This window comes from Balaenoptera borealis (genome assembly GCF_965194805.1).
Source record: "Balaenoptera borealis genome assembly, chromosome: 16".
In the NCBI taxonomy this organism is placed as follows: Eukaryota; Metazoa; Chordata; class Mammalia; order Artiodactyla; family Balaenopteridae; genus Balaenoptera; species Balaenoptera borealis.
The window spans coordinates 16,438,415-16,462,913 of record NC_138872.1 but is presented as its reverse complement, the minus strand read 5'-3'; the positions used below and the strand labels follow the sequence as shown (position 1 = coordinate 16,462,913).

Sequence of the window (24,499 nt, the reverse complement as noted above, 5' to 3'; positions counted from 1 at the left end):
GTGATCCCTCCACGCCCCTCTGCACAGGATTCAGGTTCTGAGGGGAGAAGCCCTGGGTGGCCCTGCAGCAGCCGTCAGCCTTCCTCCCCCACTACCGGTACCCGGGGATGACCAGTGTCAGCATTTTGTCGTAGTGCTGTGATGTGCGTAGGAGCCAGGCTGGCTCTGTTAGAAGTCCGGCTTCACCACACCCACCCCTCTGTGTGGCCTTGGACATGCTGCCCAAGCCCCTGTGCCTCCATTTACTGCTCTGAAAAATGGGGCTAATGATAGGACCCACCTCAGAGGGCTTGGAGAGGATCGAGTGAGTGATTTGATAGGACGCTACCAGGTTCCTGGTGAGTGTCCAACAAATGTTAGCTGCTATTATTATTATTATTATTTTAAATGTATCTATTTTTTTTAATTTAATTTTATTTTTTTTGGCTGCATAGCACAGCATGTGGGATCTTAGTTCCCCGACCAGGGATCGAACCCGTACCCCCTGCAGTGGAAGTGTGAAGTCTTAACCACTGGACTGCCAGGGAATTCCCTAAATGTATGTATTTTTATTGCTGATAAACTACGTATACAGTTTTATATTCTGCTTCTGTTTTCATTAACTATTGTAAGCATCTTCCATGGCACAAAATATTCCTCAAAAACATTTTTTTTTTTTTTTTTTTTTGGCCATGCTGTGTGCCATGCGGGATCTTAGTTCCCCAACTAGGGATCAAACCCGTGCCCCCTGTAGTGGAAGTACGGAGTCTTTTTTTTTCTTTAAATTTATTTATTTGTTTGTTTGTTTGTTTTTGGCTGCATTGGGTCTTCGTTGCTGCACGTGGGCTTTCTCTGGTTGCAGCGAGCGGGGGCTACTCTTCGTTGCGGTGCGCGGGCTTCTCACTGTGGTAGCTTCTCTTGTTGCGGAGCATAGGCTCTAGGTGCGCGGGCTTCAGTAGTTGTGGCTCACGGGCTCAGTAGTTGTGGCGCACGGGCTTAGCTGCTCCGCGGCATGTGGGATCTTCCAACGGACCAGGGCTCCAGCCTGTGTCCCCTGCATTGGCAGGCAGATTCTTAACCACTGCGCCACCAGGGAAGTCCTGCTGCCTTGGGAATTTTAAAGTGTGGGGCACAAGGAATCCCTTAAGCAGTGTCAATTGTGCTGAGCTTGAAAAACCCTGACCTACACCTTTGCCAGTGCTGGATATTGCCATTCTTTTTAATCTTGCCAATCTGGTAGTTCTAAAAATGATACCTTATTTTACTTTGTTCCTCTTCAGGAGAATGGAGTTATTTTTACTTCTTCCTTAATATATTATTTGATTTGTTTGTTTTTTGGCTGAGGCACACGGCTTGCAGGATTTTAGTTCCCCAACCAGGGATTGAACCCAGGCCCCAGCAGTGAAAGTGCCGAGTCCTAACCACTGGACTGCCAGGGAATTCCCTTGAATTTGTTATAATGAACATGTAATATTTTTGTATTTTTTTGAAAAGCCATTAAAGGTTTTTTAAAGATCTATACCTCTTTGATGGTTTGTATGCAGTCTGTTCTTAAGATTTGATCGTGTAAGTGCCTGCTTGTTTTTCCCTGATAAGATGTAGCAAGAAATCCTCAATGTGGGCTTTGAGAAGCTATCAGTATTTCAGGTTCAAGTCCCCCATCCTCTGGCTTCAGAATTTCTCCATTTCTCTTCCAAAGTACCTTCTCCCAGCAGACACCCAGGCCCAGGTAGGCCACCTCCTGGGTGGTGTCTGCTGGGAGACACCCAGCAGAGAATCATTTTAGCCCAGAGACACTCCTCACCACAGACCAGGGCTCCAAGACAAAAGGTATCCCAGGCTGACCTTAGGGCACCCGAACACCTGCCATGGACTCAGCTGCCCAGACGCCAGGAAAAAAAAAAAATCCTCAGGCTCCTTTCTTAGCTGTGAAACCTGAGATCCATTCACCCTGTGCATCTCCCAGGCAATACAGCCAGCCAGGGCCATGGGGCTTCTGCAGAGCCTGGGGCTGCTGGTATCAGCTCTGGTGCGTCAAGGACGTGCTCACATTTCCCTCCCCTGGGTCCTGTCCAAATGGAAAAGGGCTAGAGCCCTGCCCCAAGCCCAACCCAGCCCAGCATGGCAAGGACCCCTAGAGAAGAGTCCCACTCCTTTTACTTGGCCCAGAGCAAGCCATAGCCAGCCTGAAGGAAGTGTCCATGGAGGACTTGTTGGTATTACCTGGATCCTCCTGAGAAAATGTCCCACATGCAGAAATGGCGTAGGCTTGCCTGCAGCCTTTGCAGATGGCCCAGTAGCAGACTTTCAAAGTGGCCAGGCAGGCAGGACTTCTGCCAGTGGTTCTGTGCATTTGATGTGCAGCTCACTGTGGTTTTACAGGAAGTAAGGGCAGATGTGAGGCTGCCTGGTCTAATGGCTCTGTCCACTCTCTGGAATCCACACAGATCCATTCACACAGTGGGATGGAATGTCCAGCCTGTGAGGCCATGGATGCCTGAGACGCCCCTGCATTGTTGACTTAGAGAGAAAGAGAGAGAGAGAGAGAGAGAGAGAGAGAGCGCTGTAAGAGGCTCCCAGAGGGAAGGGAAGGGGGTGATGTGAGGGAAAGAACACCCATCCGCAAGTCAGGGCCTGAGTTCTGCTCCTGCCTGCCTGTTTCTCTGGGACACATAAACCACTTTACTTCTTTGGGCCTCAGCTTTCTGGCTAATTGGTTATTGATAGCACTAACTCTTTTCCAATTTGCAATTTTCGTAAATAAAAACATTGTCAATTAGATAACGCTGGCTAAAATAAATGAGAGATTTTAAATGAAGTTTGGAACCAATCCAGTTCCTGTTGGTTAGTTTTTCTTATTCAAAAGTAATAGGTGCTCAGAACAGGGAAAAAAAAAAAAAAATAGAAGATACAGCCAAGTGAAAGGTAGTTCATAGAGAATTCATAGAGAACACCCAGAATTCCACTGATCCAGAGACCATGCTTGTTGGTGTCTTGTTGGGATCCTTCCAGAAAAGAGGTTCTTAACGTGTATTGGTGGATGGGCTTTGGAGGAAGAGAGCCTCTGAATGATTTAACAAACCCCCTCTCATGAGCCATTTCTGTTATTTTACCATTACAAAGAATGCCGTGCAGAGAGAAGCTAGATGAAAAAGCATTAGAACTTAATGAGAAAACAAGAAGAAAAACACAATCTGAACACCTGACAAAAATGCTTTAAAGGGCACAAAAGGAGTGCCCAAAAATTACCATTCATGGACAAAGGATTAGTGCTCATTTACATTTAGGTCAACAAATATTTACCAGGCAGATGCTGTTACATGCCAGACCCTGTGCCAGGTGCTTCCCACCTGAACAAGAGATCTTCAGGTGAAGCATCCAATCCCACGGTCTGGTCCTCAAGTCAATGCCCAGCATCTGTGATGTCCTGCCCTGGCAGGAAGGGCCTGCCAGCTCCCTGTTGAGTCATTGACCTGTGAGCATGCCCAGACCTTCCAACAAAGTATCCGTGAACAGATGGCCACGGCATGGGGGCAGCAAGGCCCAGACCTTTGAGGACAGACTATGCTGGTGACACTAGAAAAGGTTCTGCAGCCTCAAGAGGGGGTGAGTGGGGATGGAGAGACGCTGAGTCAGCCCTGACTGGAGGATATAAACTGCTGTCCTCCCTGCAAAAAGCCCGTGTGCCTGAGAGCAGTGCCTTTCCCACTCGTGTGTGTTGATCTCCTGGGGGTCTTGTTAATTGTGGGTTTTGATTTAGCAGCTCTAGGGTTGGGCCTGAGATTCTGCATGTCTTACAAGTTCCCAGTGATGTGCTGATACTTCAGACCAGACTTTGAGTAGCAAAGCCCTAGGGCAGTGGAATCACAGTCTCCTGGAAGAACTTTAAAAATATGGAAAGTTTGGCTTCCCCCAAACCTACTGATTCAGAATCTTCTGGTCCATTTATTCAGTAGGTCTCAACCTGGACTGCATGTTAGAATCATTTGAACGGTGTTTTAAAAAGCCGATTCCCAGGGTCAAGAATCACATGACAGCCTCCCTTCCTCCTTCCCTCCCTCCCTCCCTCTCTCTCTTGCTGCTTTAGTTTGAAAGTCTCCCGCAGGTGACTCTGAGGACCAGCCCAGTTTGCTTGGGGACCAGAGGCAGTGCTTCTGAGTCCTGGCTGCACATCAGAGTCACCCGAGAGCTTTACAACATGTCGATATCAGGGCCCCTCCCCGCAGACCAATTGAATGAGAATTTCTAGGGGCTGAAGCCAAGTGATTAGCGTTTCACAAAGTTCCCCAGGGTGCAGCCCCTAGTGTAGAGACTGATATAAAAATCATCTTGGGGGCTTCCCTGGTGGCGCAGTGGTTGAGAATCTGCCTGCCAATGCAGGGGACACGGGTTCGAGCCCTGGTCTGGGAAGATCCCACATGCCGCGGAGCAACTAGGCCCGTGAGCCACAACTACTGAGCCTGCGCGTCTGGAGCCTGTGCTCCACAACAAGAGAGGCCGCGATAATGAGAGGCCCGCGCACCGCGATGAAGAGTGGCCCCCACTTGCCACAACTAGAGAAAGCCCTCGCGCAGAAACAAAGACCCAACATAGCCATAAATAAATAAATAAATAAAAATAAATTAAAAAAAAAAATCATCTTGGGAGTCTCAGTGGAAGTACAAGTTACCACACTCTCTCCCGAACATTCAGTTCAAGGTCTGGGGTGAGGGCCAGGAACCTGTATGTTTAACAAGAGATGCTCGTGAGATGGCAAGTTTGGGAAACGTTAAGATAGAAAAAAGATCCTTGGGTTGGCGTCAGAAAGACAGTGCTCCTGGCTGTGTGACTTCTCACAGGTCACTTAGCCTCTCTGAGATTTGTATCTCCATTGATAAACCAGAGATGATAATAACTGCCTGAGGCAGGGATGGATAAGATCTGTTTACCGTCCATAGGATAGTTGTTGGAAAGTGGCTGCTACAGGCCAGGGACTCAAATACCCAGCTCTGCTTTGCCTTTAAGTGGGGCGGCCACAGGGTTCTGTCCAATGGGATGTGAACAGAGTGAGGCGTGCTCACCTGGTGTTCTGCTCTCTCTTTACCATCTGCCCATAAAGATCACTGCCCACTGGATATCAATGCCTGGGTGATCTCGGGAGCCACAGAGGCAGGTCGACAGAACCCCCTGCCCCTCCCCCTGCCAGCTGCTAATTGGACTTAACGTGAGTGAAAAACTAAACTTCAACTGGGTAAAGAAAGTCACTGGGATTTGGCAGTTTAGCTGTTACAGTAGCTAGTGCTATATTAACTAACACACTGCCTCCAGGATTGTGGCAAAAATTAAGTTATCAAAAGCAGAGGCTGCAAACAAACTACACGAGGGCTTCGCTCTGGCTCACAAGTATGTTTGTTACAAGACCAACTTGGGGTCTATGAGTCGCCACAATCCCCACCACACCCTGTGGGATCATACCTGGCCGGCCTCATATTTACGGCATTTACGGCATTTGCGGCATTTCTCTGATCTCTGTGGCTTCCTGAGTCAGCGGGCCCTGATGTAATAGATGTAGAAGTTAGATACATTCACTGTTAGGATTTTTCACAGTGAATTCCTTCAGGTGACTTTTAATTCCCAGGAGAACCATTCATCCTGCACAGAACTTGGAAGCAAAATCTCCTGAGTGATCATTACTGGCTGAAGGATGTCGTCCAGCCCCACCCCACCCTGTGACCATTTCAGCATCTGTTCTATGGAGGTAGGAGGAGGAGGAGAAAAGAAGTCAGGTGTTGGGACTTCCCTGGCGGTCCCGTGGTTAGGACTTCACCTTCCAATGCAGGGGGTGCAGGTTTGATCCCTGGTCGGGGAGGTAGGATCCCACATGCCTCGTGGCCAAAAAACCAAAACATAAAACCGAAGCAATATGGTCACAAATTCAATAAAGACTTTAAAAGTGGTCCAAATCAAAAAAAAAAATCTTTAATAAAAAACAGCAACAAAACCTCAGGTGTATCTGGGGATCAGGTAGACGCAGATCCCAGCTCCAGCTCTGCTGGTTCCTAGGTGGTGATACGAGGTGAGACATTTTCTGTTTGCCGAGCCTGTTTTCCCATCTGTCAAGTGTGGACATTAATACTCTTCTTGTGGGATTTCTGTAAAGGACCTGGCTAAAGGACACTGAGATGACCATGTTAATTCCTCCCTCTTTTCCTGTAGTGGTGGGGACCAAGACTGGCTTTGCCCCCAGTAGTAAGGGGAAATCCAGTAGTATCTCTTTTTTTTTTATCAACTTTGAATTCTTTTTTTGTTTTTTTTTAAATTTATTTTTGGCTGCGTTGGGTCTTTGTTGCTGCACGCAGGCTTTCTCTAGTTGCGGCGAGCGGGGACTGCTCTGTTGCAGTGCGCGGGCTTCTCATTGCAGTGGCTTCTCTTGTCGCGGACCATGGGCTCTAGGCCCATGGGCTTCAGTAGTTGTAGCACGCGGTCTTCAGTAGTTGTGGCACACGGGCTCAGTAGTTGTGGCTCGCGGGCTCTAAAGTACAGGCTCACGATGCACGATCTTAGTTGCTCCACGGCATGTGGGATCTTCCCGGACCAGGGCTCGAACCCGTGTCCCCTGCATTGGCAGGCGGATTCTTAACCACTGCGCCACTAGGGAAGCCCCAATTTGAATTCTTTTGAAAAGATACAAATAATGCACTTCTATTTTAGGTATATTAATCTGCTCTGGCTGCCATAATAAAATACCGCAAATTGGGTGGCTTAAACAACAGAAATGTATTTTCTCACAGTTCTGGAAGCTGAAAGCCCAAGATCAAAGTTGCCAAGGGAGGGCAAACCAAGAAGCTTATTTTCCTGGTGCATCTATTTGCTCAATGATAAATAAAACATAATAGCAAGGTAAGCAAGGATATATTAAGGAATTTTATGTAAAGTTCCTATGAATGTTTAGGATAAACTATGTGACAGCAAAGGCACTACGGGGCTCCTCTAGTCATGCCTGTCTCCTGGGGTGAAAATGTGACCTTGGACCAATGAATGACTTGACATCGCTGAGCCTCACCTCCCTCATATGGAAAAAATGATTACTGTGCAGATGAAATGAGGTGATGCATGTAGAGTGCTTGGGTTGATAAATGCTTGCTGTGCTGTCATTTACATTAATGTCATATTATGACCTTATGGCTAAAAACAGAGACTCTGGAGCTGGTCAGCCTGGGTTCAAATCTCAGCTCCACCACTTACTAGCTAGATGACCTTGGGCAAGGTCACTTAGCCTCTCCGCGCCTCAGTTTCCTCCTCTGTAAAGTGAGGCTAACAGGATTATTGTGAGGGTTAAATGAATTGATGGTGCCTGGACACACAGGAGTGCTATGTAAGTGTTTGTTCAATAAATCATAATGTGTTCCCTTCTGCCCTTAGAGGTCCTTCTGGAGAAAAGTTAGAAAATAACAGCTTCAAAGAGAGACGAGCTATTTCCAGACACTGATTTATAGAAGGAATGTATTTCTATAACACCAGTTGTCCTATTTGCCTTTTAGAAGATTTGAGAGGCAGAATGCGTTTATAATGGTGGAATCTTCGGCAGGTGGCTGGCCAGATTCGAGCTATCTGGGGGCATGGCCCACTTCCCTATGGCTCCTGGTGCCCTTCCACCGAGCCTGACCTTGGACTGGTGGCTTTTCTGGCACGGGCCAGGGGTGGGCCAAGGGGAGGAGGAGGAAAGGAGCTCCCGGGATCCCCCTCGCCCCTCCCCCACTTGCCCAGTGAGTAATGACATTCACGGGGAAGGGAGGGAGGGAGCGAAGGAGAGGGGCAGGCTCGGCGAGGCCATGTGATGCTGGGCGAGAGAGAGCCGCCACCGCCGGAGCCTCCTTCTTTCTTCCCTCTGATTTCGGGCTGTCATGGCGACCCCCAATAACCTGACCCCCACCAACTGCAGCTGGTGGCCCATCTCGGCGCTGGAGAGCGATGCGGCCAAGCCGGTGGAGGCCCCCGAAGCACCCGAAGCGGCCAGCCACGCCCATTGGCCCAAGGACAGCCTGGTTCTGTACCACTGGACCCAGTCATTCAGCTCGCAGAAGGTAGAGCCCGAGGGAGCAGGGGAACCCAACCGATGCACCAGGAGGCTTGGGGGAGGGGATCCGGGAGGGCTTAAGAGGTCTGAAGACCTGGTGAGAGACTGGAGGGTAGAATCGGGGGCTTCGGGGCCCGGAGGACGGGGGAAGCTGGGCTGCCCTCCCGGGAGGTGACTGGCCCTGTCTTGGGCCCCAGGAGCACCGTCCCTAATTCTAGGAACATCCATTCTGCCTCTTTCCCTCCCAGAAAGACCCGGTCTGTTGAAGAGCTGAGAAGAGAGACAAAGGCAAGGGGAAGGGAATGGGCACTGCTGGGAAGGCGGCCTGTTGGAGGGGGCTGCTGCTGCGGGGAGGGGGGAGGGGCGCTTCCTGGGGCCCAGCCTCCGGCCCCAGTAGGCCCTCCCCCCCTCCCCCCCACCCCTGCGCTGCTGTCCCCATGCCACAGGCCTGCGGGTCAAAGCTCCTCTGCCCTTCTGCCCGGCTGGGGGCCTTCTGATTGGGGCTTGAAGGGTCTGACCCTAGCCCTCCCCCCACCCCCACCCCCAATCTTGAGCTGAGAAGGAAGGAGTTAACCCATCTCCTCAAACCAGCTCAGCTGGCCCATAAGGTCTGTGCTTTTTGCTCTTAAAGGCACAGACGGCCACACGGTCCCATCTCAGACTCAGGGGAGCTAGAAGGCGGTTGGGAATGCAGACTGGTGTTGAGTTATCGGGGTTCCCGCTTCCTGAGGGTGAGGTCCGAGCACTGAACCTGTAAGACCAGGGGCCTCTAGGAGCGCAGTCTCTCACCCTGGGCTGTCCTCTCTGTGGGGTACGGATTCAGCACCATGGCCAGGTCCCAGCAGCCGGTCCTGCTGGAGCCTAAGGGTCACCCATTGCCTGACCCTTCGACTTCTCTTCTCCCTGGAAGATCCTTTTGTTCCATTCACTCATTTTCCAGATGGAGAAACAGATTCCTTAAAGAGAAATGGCCTTGGAACCAGGCTCTTTGGTTTGATTCTTGGTCCAGGCTCAGTTCCATCATCTGGAAAATGGGATAATAATAACAATAATAGCTACTTCTTCTAATTGCAACCCCCTCTCAGGATTGCTGAGGGTTGTTGAACAGGCGGTATAGCTTAGTGTTCTACACTGGCACTAGTCAAACTTGAGCATACATTACTGGTTCAAGTACAGAATGCTGGGTCCCACCCCAGAGATTTTGATTCAGCAGATCTGGAGTAGGGCCAAAGATGCTGCATTCTAACAGGCTACCAGGTGATGTTGATGAAGCTGGTCCACTGATCCCCCTCTGAGTAGTTCCTAGTTTAAAGTACAGACTATGAGGCCAGAAAGTCCCCAGCAGGATAGCCATCTTCTCCAATAATTCACCATGGAGTTTTTGGCCGGTCACTTTGCTTCCCTAAAGTCTCAGTTTTATAATCTGTAAAATGGAGCTAATGGCAGTACCTTCTTCAGAAGGCTATTGTGATGGTGAAATGAGATGATGCACAAAAAGTGCTGATCGCAATGCCTGGCATGGTGTCAAGACTCTGTTAATAACGGGTGTTATGATATCACTAAAGTGCTAGGTTAAGTAGGGGTTGGAGTTAACCAAGGTCATGCTGGGACTCTTCTGTACATGCATACTGAACACCTACTGCATGCCAGGCTCTATACAAGTTGCTGGGGGGTTTGGGAATGAGTCAGACTGACCTCCAGATGCCAGGATCTCCTCCTCCCCAGAACCTCAGGAGCCAGGCCCCAGTGACCAGGAGGTAGGAGGGTGGCCCCTCCCATCACCATTTCCTGAGGGAGCCTCCTGAATATTCCTTATTCAGCATGAGCTCAGGGCTAAGGTGGCCCCTTAGTCAGGGATGGGACCACCCACTGCAATCCCATTTGTGACCAAGCCTCTGACCAAGGCAGCCTAGCATTCTCCTGCCTCTCCTGCCAGGGCCTTCCCCTTGCCCAGGGGCCTGTGGTGGGTTCTAGAGGCAGTGTAGCCTGATGGAAAACACATGGGCTCTGCAGTCAGATGGTCCTGGTTCCAGTCTCATCTTGAGTGCTTACTGGCTGTGTGACCTTGGACAAGTCACTTCACCTCCTCTGTGCCTCAACATCCTCATCTGGAAAAGGGGATATTTACATCCGACCCTGTACGATTCCTGGGGGACTGAAAGGACAGGGACATGTGTTAAGTGTCTGGCACACAGTATGGGCTTAGCAGATGCGTTTCCTTCTTTCGCATCAGTCCTAAAGGGCCTTGCCTGCATGCAGAGGGCCCTCCCAGACATGGCAGAAGGGAAGTAAATGACCTCTACCTGCCACCCTGGCCTTACTTTTCAAGCTCTTGGACACTGGCGCCCCAGCCCTGTCCATGCTGCCCTTGACCATTTACCACCCCCTCTCCCACTCCCAGGAGGTCCACAGGCGAGAACTGCACATCTCACTACTCCTCTGCTCAGAAGCCTACAGTGGCTCACAAGTCCTTCCAGGAAAAAGCCGGAGTCCTCATAATGGCCTCAGGCCCTACTGCAGGATCTAACCTTGCCTGGGTCATGGACCCACTCATCAATCAGGGGAAGCCTATGGACTTTTCTCAGGATAGTACTTTTAATTGAATAACATCAAATACATAGGAGTATTAGATTAGAAGGAAAACCAATCATACTGAAGTAAAGCTATTGACATATTTTCAAAACAAATTTGTTACATAATAATATGTGTTTCTGTATTAACCCATAGTATCACATGATCTAGTGGCAGGACTAATAACTACTGTAATGTTGAAGTCGTGACGGATGTAATTGCAGCAACTGTGAAGTGATGAAAATATCTGATTCCTAGTGGTGACAATATTACAGGCACTGCTAATACCACCATGCTTTGTTGCCTACACTCATAATTGAAGAGAATGCTAAGTGTCAGCTTGACATGACTGAAAATAAACCTGTAATTTTCCCATCCTAGTTTGAGGACTCCCTGAATGTATTCATAGACCCCTGGGTCTAGGAGTCTCAATTAAATGTCCCTGTGCATGACCCTTTCTGACCTCCTCTCCTTTTGTCACCTCCATCCATCCTGCTCCAGCAGGATGGCCACCTCACCATTTTTCAAACATGTCAGACGTGCTTCCACCTCAGGGCCTTTGCACTGGCTGTCCCTCTGCCTGGATCCCCGTATGGACTACTCTCTTTTTGTTCTTTGCTCAAATGTCACCTTCTCAGAGAGGCCTGCCCTGATGGGTCACCCTATTTAAAATTGCCACTTGCCTCCCTGATGCCCTGGCACTCCCAATTTCCCTTACCTTGCTCTATTTTTTCTTTTTTCCGATGAACTCACTATCTTTTGACACACCATCTCATTTTAACTGCTTCTCATCTGTCTGCCTCCACCAGAATGTCAGCTCCCTGAGGGCAGGGATCTTTATTTTGTTCACTGCTGAGTCTTGAGCACTTAGAACAAGACCTGGCACAGAGTAGGCACTCAATAAATAAGTGTTGAAAAATGGCGCATTTGTAAGCCATAAGATGTTACATAAAAAAGGCATTTGGTTCTGTAGGCTTAAAATTGGTGTAAGAAATAAAGCTTATTAATTTTTTTAAAGTATTTGAGATAAATAACTAAGACTCAGAGACTCTAAGTGTCTTTTACAAAGTCACACTGTAACTAAGTGGCTGGACAGAGACGCCAACCCAGCCCATCACAGTTTTCTCATAAACAAGGGCCCGGGTGAGGGGGGACAGTACCTAGTCATGACAATGAAGCACCAGTGGGTGACTTTCAGGCACCCACAGGGGGGATAGTTTGCCCAGAGTTAGCCGATGTCTGGTCACACTGAGTGGTGACCACCTAAGTCTGGCGCAGTTCCAGGAGGCAAAGAAGGCAGATGGCCTTGGTGGCTGCATGCCCTCCCCCTGGGCCTGGCTTCCTCCCCCCCCCCCACCCCCCGTCACCGTCCCCTGCAGGATGGCACATGGCTCTGGCCTGCAGCTCAGCTAAAAGAGAAAGTCTCCTTGGCTGCTTGCTGGTGTGACCCTGAGGCAGCTCCAAGCAGGACTGTTGTTCCTCTAAAGACAGTCCCCTCCCCAGGCAGGAGCCCCACCAGGCACCCTCACTGGAGTTCAAGGGCAGTGCCCAGGGAGTGGTTCCTGGGAGCAGATACCCTGCCAGGATGGAAAGCCAAACGTCTGGACCCGCGAAGGGCAACGGCCTGATTTAGTTTCTGTTTCCATCCGTTCAGAGATCCCAGCTTGACCCAGACGCTGGGTGGCTGGGCGGAACCTGCCAGGAGGATGCCAGGTCAGGCAGGAAGGGAATGGGAACTACCACCTAGGTATGTACAGGGGTCATCGATGCTTAACAGGAATAGACCTTTGCCTCTCTCAGGGGTGCCCTCTCTTTCTCCTGGGCTGGAGCTATTAGTAGGGAGGAGCATGTAAGAGTGGAGCTTGCCATCCTTTTGCTGGGGGACCTTAGACAAGTCTAGCCTACCTTCTGAGCCTCAGTCCACAGGCAGGGGATAGTTGGGCTAGGTGAGCATTAACCATCTGCCAGCTCAGAACTGTTGGGCTGGGTCAGGAGGCTCTCCGTTAGCATCTACCAGGTCATATGTTTGTCTGGGACCCCCTGGAGATTAGGGAAAGACTCAGGAGGGGCCAGGCCCAGGACTCCCTGGAAGGAGCCCCCAGGGCAGAGAACGCTGGTCTGAGAGCCAGGAATCATTGCTTCTAGTTTTAGATCTACTGCTAAATTGGCTGTGTGGCTTTGGGTCAGTTAGTTGCCCTTTCTGGACTTTCGTTTTCTCATCAGCACAAACGGGAGATAGTCTCTGCTCTGCCCTCCTCTGGAAGGCTATTGTGAGCATCCAACAGCCAGATGGGAAAGTGTCTGGGGACAATAAAGAGCTAGGCTGATGTTGGCAAATTATTTTTCACTTCACTTTGTTTCTCAAATAATTTGAGAAATTTTGCTACTGATCATGGTGATGATAAGAATTTCTGCAAATTTCCTGGCCAGATTCACGTTTGGAGGCCAGGCTGATAGTCCAATCCTGATAATGAGAATTATGAATTAAGCACCATCTATATACCAGACACTGTGTTGGTACTACTATTAATACTTCAATTCTGCAAATAAAAAAACCATGAAGCCCAGAAAGTGTAATGAATCCGCCCAAACGCACACAGAAGAGCCAGATATCCTATCCCAGGTACGTCCAGCAGTGACACCCAGCCCGGTGACCACCAGGCAGCTCTGCCCCTTGTCCCCAGGGCAGAGCTGTGTTCCTCCCACCACCAGGCCCCGGGGATGTATCCCCCATCCCGTACCCCAGGGGCCCAGGAGTGGGCTGGAAGCAACACTGTCCCCTCCAGTGTGTGACCTCTGACCTCCCTCCCCGCACGCCCCGCCCCCCCCGGGCAGAGTGTCCCCGTGTGTCCGCCCGCCTTCCCCGCTCTGACCCTGGCGCCTGCAGGTGCGGCTGGTGATCGCCGAGAAGGGCCTGGCATGTGAGGAGCGGGACGTGAGCCTGCCGCAGAGCGAGCACAAGGAGCCCTGGTTCATGCGGCTCAACCTGGGCGAAGAGGTGCCCGTCATCCTCCATCGCGAGAACATCATCAGCGACTACGACCAGATCATCGACTACGTGGAGCGCACGTTCACGGGAGGTACGGCGGCCGCGCAGGCCCAGACAGCGCCCCAGAACCTTGGAAAGCCTGGGGAACCCCCCCGGGCCCGGCCTCCCCCACAAGGAACCACGGGCTACAGGCAGGGCTCAGATGCCCCCCAGGAACCGCAGAGCATGGCCACAGATCCCCGGGGACCCCACAGACCTGACCCCCCCTCCCCGGTACTGAGGGAAAGGGCATGGCCCGGACACCCCCCTTGGAGCGGCTAGGGCTATAGCCTCCTTGCCCGGGAACTCTGGAGTCACAGGCTCGGCCACAGACACTCCGGAGCCCATCAGGCATGAACGGGACCCAGACCCCCTTCTAAGTCCCCACAGACAGGATCCAGATCTCCCAGGGATGCCAGGGCTCGGCCAGGACCCAGCCCCCTGAAGCCCTGTAAGCATAGTCAGGGCCACAGGCTCTTCCAGAACCCCACAGACATGGGCCCGGATACCCGAGAGCTTTGCAGACATGAGCAGGGCCCGGCACCCCAGAACCCCACAGAACCCTATGTCCTCCGTCCCTACTTCCCTCCCTCTGGCCTCGCTCAAGTCCAGAAGCTCAGTGCCCATGGCAGAGGCTGCAAATGCAGATGAGAGATCAGGGCCCGGACATGCACTGTTTTAAAAGAATATGAATTAGTTGCCAACACTTAAAAACCAAGGAGAATTCAATTTCAAACATCCCGGTTTCCAGCTTCTCTCCAAGTCTGGCAACACTAGGCCTAGAGACCCACCTGGCAACAAGACCAGGCAGGTGAGGAGTTGCCCCTCAGGGGACAGCTCGGCAGGGCTCCAGTGAGGAGAGGTAGGCGGGCAGGATCACTAGGGTCCCCTGTCAGCCTGGTGGGGACTTTCTCTCAAGAGTCAAGGAAAGGGGATGGGCCCCAAACTTGTGGACATGTTGCAGTTCCGGGATACTGAGGTTGGGGAATGGGGTGTCAGAGGCTGGCCTCTCTGAATCAGGGGGGCGGGAGGCCCGACACAGGGCCCTTCGTGCCGCCGCCCAGCCCCCGGCCGTGCCCCGCAGAGCACGTGGTGGCGCTGATGCCCGAGGCGGGCAGCCCCCAGCACGCGCGGGTGCTGCAGTACCGCGAGCTGCTGGACGCGCTGCCCATGGACGCCTACACGCACGGCTGCATCCTGCACCCCGAACTCACCACCGACTCCATGATCCCCAAGTACGCCACGGCCGAGATCCGCAGTGAGTCACGCGGTCGGGGTCGGGGCGCAGAACCCTCAGGGTAACCCGGTCTTCGCCCACCTCCTCCCTCTTCCTCCCGTTCCTGTATCTCTTACTCACGTTCTTCCCTTTATCTCTCCTCTTCCTCCTTCTCTCCTCTTCCCCATGGATATCCCTCTGCCTCTGCCTCTCTCTCCATCCCTCTGTCTGTCTCTGTCTCTGTTCAGCTCTCTGTCCCTCACTCTGGCTCGCTCTCTGTCTCTCTGGCTCTCCATCTCACTCACCCTGTTTCGAGCTGAATATGTCTCTCTCCCTCTCTGGCAGTCTCTCTCTCTCATTCCCTTCTCCTGCGCGCTCCTCTTGTCCTGCCATCCCATACAGAGGCCATAGGGCTATCTGTCGCCCTAGAGGCTTGCCTGTCCATGGGAGCTGGGACACCTCCCCACAGGCATCTCAGCCCCAGACACCTGGGGTTGGCAGCCCAGGGCACCGAGTGACATCAGGGCTGGCATCACCAAGGAAGACTGCCCAGATATTGCAAGGCCCCGGGTCTCTGATTTCTGATTCAAGCATCCCCATATACTGTCCTAACTGCCAGCCTGATTGTGCCCACAGCCTACTTTATCCTTTCATTTTTTCAGTACTCAGTAAATATGTGTTGGATTAAATGAGATCATCCATCAACAACTGTTTACAGACTTTGGTCCAGGCTCTATGCAGACACCATGGGGTCCAGTACACAGATGAAGCATGATGATTCCAAGTAGATAATAGGTGCTCAGTAAACGGTCACTTCGTCTCTCTCAAAGGAATGAGGCTCATGTCCAAAGGTGGGGCAAGTTGTGGCACTCGATTTTGTCTCTTTAGAGTGCCCTTGAACAAGATTCAGGACATATTTATATTGTCCTGTCCCCATTGAGTCAACAACATTTAACAACATTTATGAAGTCTCCTATGACCCAGGCCCTGGGCTGGGGGCTGGGGACAGAAGGGGACTGTCACAGCTTCTACCCTCCCAGGGTCACAGCTTCATAGAAGCAGAAAGACAAATGACCAGATAATTACAATGCAGGACTAAGTAAATTTGAACAACCTCTCAGGAGGGCAGTCTGGCCCTCTATATCGAATATTAAAAGGCCCACACTTTGGAGACTGTCCTGCAATGACACTTGGATGGGTGCGCCAAAGAAGTATGTACAAGGATATGCATTGCAGCATAAGGGGTAATAGCAAGAGGCTGGAAATAACCCAGTTGACCATGATTTGGGGACTGGGTACATAAATTCTAGTACATACAAACAATGAAATACTGTGCAGCTGCTAAAAAATATAACAGGCATGTGGAATGCTCTCTAAGATATATTAGTAAGTAGGGAGAAAGCGAAGGGCAAAAAAATGCATCTAGTGTGCTATCATTAATATATGTAAAAGGGGGTCGAATGGATACACAGGTGCTTGCAAACACAAGGAGTATTTCTGGAAGGACGCATGAGAAGATTGGGAGAGCAGAACTAAGGGACTGCAGATTGAGAGGAGAGAGATTTACTTTTCCCTGTACCTTCCTTAACATTGTTTGAATTTTTAAACAAGCATGCATGTATAATCTATTCAAAATTAACTGATTTGGGGACTTCCCTGGCGGTCCAGTGGTTAAGACACCGTGCTTCCACTGCAGGGGGCATGGGTTTGATCCCTGGTCAGAGAACTTAGATTCCGCGTGCCACGCAGTGTAGCAAAAAAAAAAAAAAACCCACATTGATTAAAATTTTTCTAACCTAGTACCAATCAGTGTTATGATAAGGGAAACATAGAGGCAGTGGGGCCAGAGAAGATGCCCATCCCAGCCTCCGGGGTCGTGAAAGGCTTCTGGAGTGCAGCAACATCCAAGGATGACCAGGAGTTGGAAAGGGAAGGAGAGGGAGAATCCTTTTGGGTTTGGGGGGAGGGGAGGGCGTGGTGTGTTTCAGGAACTGAAGGACTTTAATGTGGTTGAAGTGTAGCCCAATGTGGGCATGTGTAGTCGTGGTACAAGTCTGGGGAGTAGGGCTGGCAGAATTGGAATTTTATCCGAAGGGCAGTGGAGAAACAGTGATGGAAAGTGGCATGATCAGATCTGCATTTTACAAAGATTGTTCAACCGAGAGAAGACTGGGTAGAGCTGTTAGGGGGCCCTGGCTGTCATCTAGGTGAGCAATGATGGTGGCCTGGGTTAAGTGGAGGGAGTCCCTAAGTGCTTCGGAAGCTGGAGGTGCTCCCCCATCCTGTCCTGAGCCATTTGAAGGTGCCTAGAAGGCAGTTGGGGGGCAGAGAGGATCTCAAGGCTCCAGCCCAGCTGGTGGGGGGGGACCTCACAGGATGCAGAAGTCATCTTGCAGTGACCCCCCCAACCCAATTAGTCCAAGGTCTTTCCTTGGCCTAGTCTGCCCTCCTGGGGTCTAAAGAGAGCCACATGGGCAGCCCTGGGTGACTGGCAAGAGAGAAGATGCTGTACTTGACCTTCAAACTCATAAAATATCAATGAGACTTAATATAGCCCCAAAGCTGAAAGATCTGGGAATATGCTTACTGGTATCAGGCCAGGAGATGGGGTGGTGGATAGTGAAACCTCAGAGGGCAGAAGCTGAACAATTGCAGTCACTCATTTATTCACTCATTCCATTCATTCATTCATTCAACACTCACTAAGCTCCTCTTCTGTGCCAGGCTTGTATTGGATTTTAAGGGAACAGAGATGAATCTGATACAGCCACTGCTCTCCAGAAACTCAGGTTCTAGTGGGAGACATATACATCCAGAGATAAGTAAATTAGCATCAAAATCTCCATGTACAGTAACACAGGTTGTGCACTGCACAAGTCCAGGGGGTACTTTTCATATAGACTACAATGTGAATGGATTCGTGCAATGGCAGCTCTGATTAGTGTGTGTGTATGTGTATTCTCTGGTGGAAATCTGTACAGCGTACTCTGGAGGACAAAGGCATTGAGTGGTCAGACATCCTAGAGCATCAGGAAGGGCTTCATAGAAGAGGTCATCTTAAGCTGGACCTGGAAGGGGATTTTCAGGAATATTGGAGAAGGCTACTCCAGGAAGAAGCAGTGTGAGCAACAGCCTAGGAGTTTGGAATGATCTGGCACATTCAGGGAGTGTTAAGCATCTGGAGTGAGTGACTGAAATGTTACCATCTGGGGACAGGGACAGTGGGGAAACTTAATGGAAGATGGAGTTGGTAAGGGGAGAGGAGGTGATCCTGCTGGGTCTTTTAAGGCAAGTTGAAGAGCTTGAACATTATCTGAGGGCAGCGAGGAGCAAGAGGTGGGTTTTCAGCTGGGAGTGGCATGGTCAAGTGTGTGTTTGAGGAAGATCTTTCTGGCAGAAGTTGGGAGAAGGGCTTGGAGGAGAGAGAGTGCAGGTGACAGGGGGTGGGTCACATCATCCAGGCAAGAGATCACTGGGGGGTCTGAACTAAAGGAGAGTCAGAAGAATGAAAGGGAGAAGTTAAACATGAGAAAGATTAAATAGGAAAATCAACAGGACCTGGGACAGATTTGGTTTGGGGAGGAGGGAGAAGGCAGAGTTGAGGACAACCCCCAGGCATCTGGCTTAGCTTAGTATGGGGCAAGGGTGCTGCAGTTTGGGGAGAATGCAGACAGGGAGTAGGTGGAACAGAGAAGATGATGAGGCTGGTTGGTCCAGGATGAGTTTGAGGAGCCCAAGAGATGTCCAAGTGGAGCTGGGATCCAGGGGAGAGGGCAGGCCAGGTTTGGGCACCACCACACACCTGGACCACCATGTCCCAGACTTACTGGCTAAGAGTTCCAGAGAAATCCTGCCCCAATCATGGAACAGACCTCAGGATCTTTTCCCACTTAATACTTCCACCTCCTCTTGTAAAACCCACAGCTTACAGGTAGACTTTTAATGTCAGATTATAGGACACTTTGTCTCTCCCATTAAGTATAATTCTCAAGGTGCTGCCTTGAGTTCCATCATTGACCCACATTCCATCACCCAGGCCTTTTCAGCATCTTTAAAAGGCCAATTTCCCAGGAAAGGCGGTCAATATGTCCCTGAATCTTCAGGGAAGTTGCCTCACCAGAAGTGGAAGTTTCAAGACACCAAGCTCTCTTATAGTTTTTTTAAAACAAGTTTTTCCCTGTGGATTACAGTGAGTGAGCATTAGACTGAGAATCGGACAGATCCGGATTCAAAATCTGCTTGTTGTTTACTAGTGTGGAATTTACTAGCCTCTCTGAATCCGTTTCTTCACTACAGAAAGGGGTGAGGGAGACGTTCACTGAAGCATGAGCTTGTCCACATTTAGGGTGATATTCATTTCCGGCAAACTCCTACTCATCCCCTAGAGTCTCCTCCTCAGTGAGGTTTCTTGACACCCTGTGACCCCGGCAGGTGGCCCTCTGGGTCCCACAGCATTCTGTTCACTCTTCGTTAGAGATTGATCATGCTATGTCGTAGGTATCTCTTTTATGGTCTAGGGCAGGATGGCATCTCATCCATCCCTATGTCCCAGCCTGTAATGACATAGTGTCTCCTAGTTATGCCTGTTGATATTGTTACTTCCTGGACTAGTGTTTGAATGGGACCTATTCCAAGTTGTTGAGGGGAAGGGAAAGGAAGAGCACCAGGTATCAGAAGAACGGGACCTTTCCTATTCTCTCCCCAGGACATTTAGCCAACGCCACCATGGACTTCATGAAATTGGACCATGAAGAGGAGCCCCAGCTCTCTGATCCCTACCTTTCTAAACAGAAGAAGCTCATGGTGAGTGACCCCAGGCCTGCTCATTCCCCTTTCCCACCATCTTTTCCATGGAAAAGAAGAACTGGGAGAAGCTGGTTCTAAGTAGAGAATCAGCTAATGACATGAAATGGGAAAACCACTGGCTTGCTTTCCCAATCCTGTCTCCTCTATCACTTACTGGCTCTTTGACCTTGAGCAAGTCACTGTCGCCCTGGAGCCTCACTTTCCTAATGTCTTAGGTTGTGTCCCTAAGAGCAGAGCATTGGACAGAGGTTCTGGGGTAAGCGAGGTATTGAGGGAGTGCTCTAAGGAGAACCCAGTAAGGATGAGATAGGAATGAAGAAGGGGCTAAGTTCACCTGATCCCACAGGGAGCTCTGGAGGATAAATGGTGCCACAAAGTCGATCCACCTTGAGACAAAGGGACGGACTTTTATCAGCCAATCATTGACCCAATTATTTCCCAAGTATTTCCAGGAAACTCCTCATTGGCTGAGAACAATTCTCTGAAGAAGGGGCAGCTGTGAGCCACTGTCAACCAACTCTCATAGCAGCTGGTGTATGAGAGTACCAGCCCCATGAAAGGGATCTGGCCAGGACAGTCAAGCTCACAGGACTATTGTGAACACCAGATGAGGATGCTTTGTAACGGTGGGGGTATCCTATACACTTAAGGGGATATAAGGAGACTGGGTTTGCAGAAGGGGATTTGGGCCAAGAGTCTTCCATCCCTGGTCATCCTTGCTCTATTGAGGCCAACTCAGCTCCTCTAGCTCCTGCCTGTCCTGCCCCCAGGCCAAGATCCTGGAGCACGATGATGTGAGCTACCTGAAGAAGATCCTGGGGGAGCTGGCCATGGTGCTGGACCAGATCGAGGCTGAGCTGGAGAAGAGGAAGCTTGAGAACGAGGGTGGGTGCCAGTCCTGGGGTAGGTGAGTGCTGGAGCCCATCCAGCCTACCCTGTCCATGACAGTCCCAGCATCTTTGCCCCCAAAGATCTTAGAGGACCATCCAGGTGGTTAGGATCATGGGCCATGGCGTCAGAAAGACCTAGGTTTAAGTCCGAGCTTGGCCACTTGCTAGTTGAATGACCCTGGGCCAGGTGCTTCACCTCCCTAGACCTCAGTTCCCCATCCATAAAGTGGGGATAATAATAAGACCGACCTCAGAGAGATGTTGAGACACTGCATGAAATAATACATGTAGAATGCTTAGGTCAGCGCTTAGCACACGGTATTTAATAAAGGTTATTGAAGATGATGATGGTAGTGGTGGTGGTGGTCACTCTCCACTACACCACCTCCCCTTTCCCCGACTGAAGGATGTATTATGGCTCCTTCATGCTGTAGGAGCCAGACATCTAGGCTCATCCAGACTCTCTGACCTTGACTCTTTCTGTTCTCAAGTGCCTCTCTTCTCTGGGCCCTGAGCATGCCAGCTACATTTCCACCTCCACACCTTAGCTCCTGCAGCTCTTGCAGCCTGGAGTACCCTCTCCTTACCACTCTGCTCCTTTTTTCATCTATACACCATCCTTGCCACCACCCTTCTTCAGATTTCATTCTGGACCTTCCCATTTTGCTCTATTTTAGGTGGCCTGTTAGTCTGGTCTCCTCAACAATGCAAATTTGTGGAACCCATTCAACATGCACTGCTACACTCATAGCTTCACACACACACAGAGATGTCTGTGTATGTGGGAAGGTTGTGGAGCACAGTTTTCTAAAAGATGGGTTTAGAGCGAGACAGATATGAGTTGGGGCCTAGCTTTGCTGCCTATACTGTGTGACTCGGGCAAGTTCCTTTCCTTATTGGAGCCTCAGTTTCAACATCTGTGAAACAGGATGGTAATAGTAGAATTTAAAACCTAAACTCCATCTTGTTGAACTCTTTAAAAAATGAAAAGCACTCAGCACAGTGCCTGGAACATACTAGTTAATTACATATGACAGCTAAAGGCATGTGCATTCTCCAGGTGAGAAAACTAAGGCTCAGAGAGATAAAGTGACTCGCTCAAGGTCACACAGCTCTTAAATGGCATAGCTAGGGTAAGAAAGAACAGGTTCCCTCTCAACGCGTCCAATGTTCTTCCAGCATTTCACAGCTGAGGCCTCAGGCAAATGGCACACACAGATACCTAAGGTCCTAAATAGGAACACTGTCATGCACGCTGAAGCCAGCTGCCATAAATCCTTTCTAGAAAAAAGCAGAGTATGGCTAAATGAGTAAAAACAATACATATCTCAAGAAGGAACTTTCTCGTTTCTATCAGAGAGGGTGCTGGAGAGGGGCCATTACAGAAGAGTGTTCAGGGGCCAATGGAAGTAGCTGGACCACATGTTGCCCATCATCCAGCAGGCTAAGCCAGGCTCTTCATATGATGGTGGTCACAGGGATACTGAGAGCAGCAAGAGAGCAAAGCCCCAAGGTGCAAATATGTTTTAAGCCTCTACTTGAGTCACATTTACGAAAGCCCCATTGGCTGAAGCAAGTGACATGGCAGAGCCAGGATTAAAAGGGTAGAGGGTTGGACTCTGCCTCTTGATGGCAGAAGCAGTAAAGCCTTTGCAAAGGGGCAAGCGTGCAGGAATGGGAGGAATTTGTGGCCATTTTTGCAATCTACTCAGGGGTGAGGTATTCTGATTTTACTTTTAAAAGTACTCTGGTTGCTGTGAAAATGGATTTCAAGGGAGACAGAAGCCCAGATGAGATGGTGGTGGCTTGGACTGAGGTGGTGGCAGTAGAGATGGGGAGGCATGAAAGACTTGAGAGATATTTTGGAGATAAAATGGGCAGGAACTTGCTGAAAGGTTGAGGGTATTGGAGGGAGTGGAGTAAGAGGGGATAAAGGAATCAAAGATGACTCATGAGGTTTTGGTCTGAGCTACTGAGTGGTACCATTTCCTGATATGGGCAAGGGGGACCCAAGAGTTCAGTTTGGGACACAGTGAGTTTCAGATGCTTTCACAAGACCCAAGAGGGGATGTCACAGAAGCCATTAAGTATTCTAGTCTGACTTTCAAAGGAGAGGTCAGAATTTGGAGATGGAGATTTGCAAGTCTTCATCATATACACGGTGATTAAAGCCATAGAATTGGATGATGTCACCTAGAGGGCGGTGGAGAGAGACAGAAAAGAGGAATCAAGACCTGCTTATTAGTTATTTATTGCTTATAACAAACTGCTCCCAAACTCAGTGGCTTAAACAACAACAAAAAAAGCATTTGTCAGGCTTCCCTGGTGGCGCAGTGGTTGAGAATCTGCCTGCCAATGCAGGGGACGCGGGTTCGAGCCCTGGTCTGGGAAGATCCCACATGCCGCGGAGCAACTCGGCCCGTGAGCCACAATTACTGAGCCTGCGCGTCTGGAGCCTGTGCTCGGCAACGAGAGGCCGCGATAGTGAGAGGCCCGCGCACCGCGATGAAGAGTGGCCCCCGCACCGCGATGAAGAGTGGCCCCCGCTTGCCACAACTAGAGAAAGCCCTCGCACAGAAACGAAGACCCAACAAAGCCATACATACATACATACATACATTAAAAAAAAAAAAAAAAAAAGAATGTAAGCAGACAAGAATAGCATTAAAAAAAAAAAAAAAAAAGAATCCACCTGCCAATGCAGGGGACATGGGTTCGAGCCCTGCTCCAGGAAGATCCCACATGCCGCGGAGCAACTAAGCCCGTGCGCCACGACTACTGAGCCTGCACTCTAGAGCCCGCGAGCCACAACTACTGAGCCGACGTGCCACAACTACTGAAGCCCGCGCAGCTAGAGCCCGTGCTCCACACAAGAGAAGCCACCCCAATGAGAAGCCCGCGCACCGCAACGAAGAGTAGCCCCCGCTCGCCGCAACTAGAGAAAGCCCACATGCAGCAACGAAGACCCAACGCAGCCAAAAATAAATAAATAATAAATAAATAAAAACAGGCAGCAGGCTAGATTTGAGCTGAGGGCCATAGTTTAAAAAAAAAGCATTTTTCATATCACGCATTTTCTGTGAATCAGAAATTCCGGAGCAGCTTGGCTGAGTGTTTCTAATTCAGGGTTGCATGATGTAGGGATAGATGCATGATGCATCTATCCCTCCCCCCAACCCTTCCCCCGTCTCTGAGTCAAGCCGTTGGCTGGGGCTGCAACACTCTGAGCTGGAGGGTCCACGATGGCTCATTCACGTGGGTCTTCACTAGAGGTCTCAGTTCCCCACTGCTGTCGGCCGGAGACCTCGGCTCTTCACTACATGGGCATCTTATTAGGGCTGCTTGAGTTTCTTCACAACACGTCAGCCGGCTTTCCCCTGAGCAAGTGATCCCAGAGAGACAGAAGCAGCGGAAGCCACATTATCTTTTATGACCTACCCTTGGAAGTCATTCTGTCACTTCTGCCACATTCTATTCATTTGAAGCAAGGCATTAAATACAGCCCATATTCAAGGGGAGAAAAATTGGGCTCCACCAAAGAGATAAGTATCAAGTGATCTGTGAGCGTATTTTTTCCTTTTTTTAAAATTGAAGTATAGTTGATTTACAACTTTATAATATTTTATTTATTTATTTATTTATTTATTTATTTATTTATTTATTTATGGCTGTGCTGCACAGCTTGCAGGATCTTATTTCCCCGACCAGAGGTTGAACCGGGCCCTGGGCAGTGAAAGTGTGGAGTCCTAACCACTGGACTGCCAGGGAATTCCCTACAACGTTATATTAGTTTCAAATGTACAGCATAGTAATTCAGTATTTTTACAGATTGTACTCCATCAAAAGTCGTTACAAGATAATGGCCATAATTCCCTGTGCTATACAGTATATCATTGTTGCTTATCTATGTTACACATAGTAGTTTGTATCTCTTAATCCCATACCCCTAATTT

The 24,499-nt window shown here is 50.0% G+C and overlaps 2 protein-coding genes across 8 annotated transcripts in view; one reads left to right on the top strand and one right to left on the bottom strand.

The window, feature by feature from the left end:
- The first annotated feature begins 7,768 nt into the window (after positions 1-7,768).
- Positions 7,769-24,499, top strand: part of GDAP1L1 (ganglioside induced differentiation associated protein 1 like 1) — a 23,974-nt gene continuing 7,243 nt past the window's right edge. Inside the window, exons 1-6 of one of the 7 annotated variants that reach the window (XM_082361786.1) lie at positions 7,850-8,042; positions 8,284-8,323; positions 13,494-13,686; positions 14,719-14,892; positions 19,556-19,653; positions 20,427-20,559. In XM_082361786.1, coding sequence (XP_082217912.1) covers positions 7,930-8,042; positions 8,284-8,323; positions 13,494-13,686; positions 14,719-14,892; positions 19,556-19,653; positions 20,427-20,559 — 751 coding nt within the window. In that variant the 5' untranslated portion in view covers positions 7,850-7,929. Of the gene's footprint in view, positions 8,043-8,283; positions 8,324-13,493; positions 13,687-14,718; positions 14,893-19,555; positions 19,654-20,426; positions 20,564-24,499 lie in introns of all 7 variants that reach the window. The other 6 variants (XM_082361787.1, XM_082361790.1, XM_082361784.1 and 3 more) reach the window with 6 other exon arrangements.
- Positions 20,848-24,499, bottom strand: part of FITM2 (fat storage inducing transmembrane protein 2) — a 22,619-nt gene continuing 18,967 nt past the window's right edge. Inside the window, exon 3 of the mRNA XM_082361823.1 lies at positions 20,848-22,739. Coding sequence (XP_082217949.1) covers positions 22,596-22,739 — 144 coding nt within the window. The 3' untranslated portion in view covers positions 20,848-22,595. The remainder of the gene's footprint in view (positions 22,740-24,499) is intronic.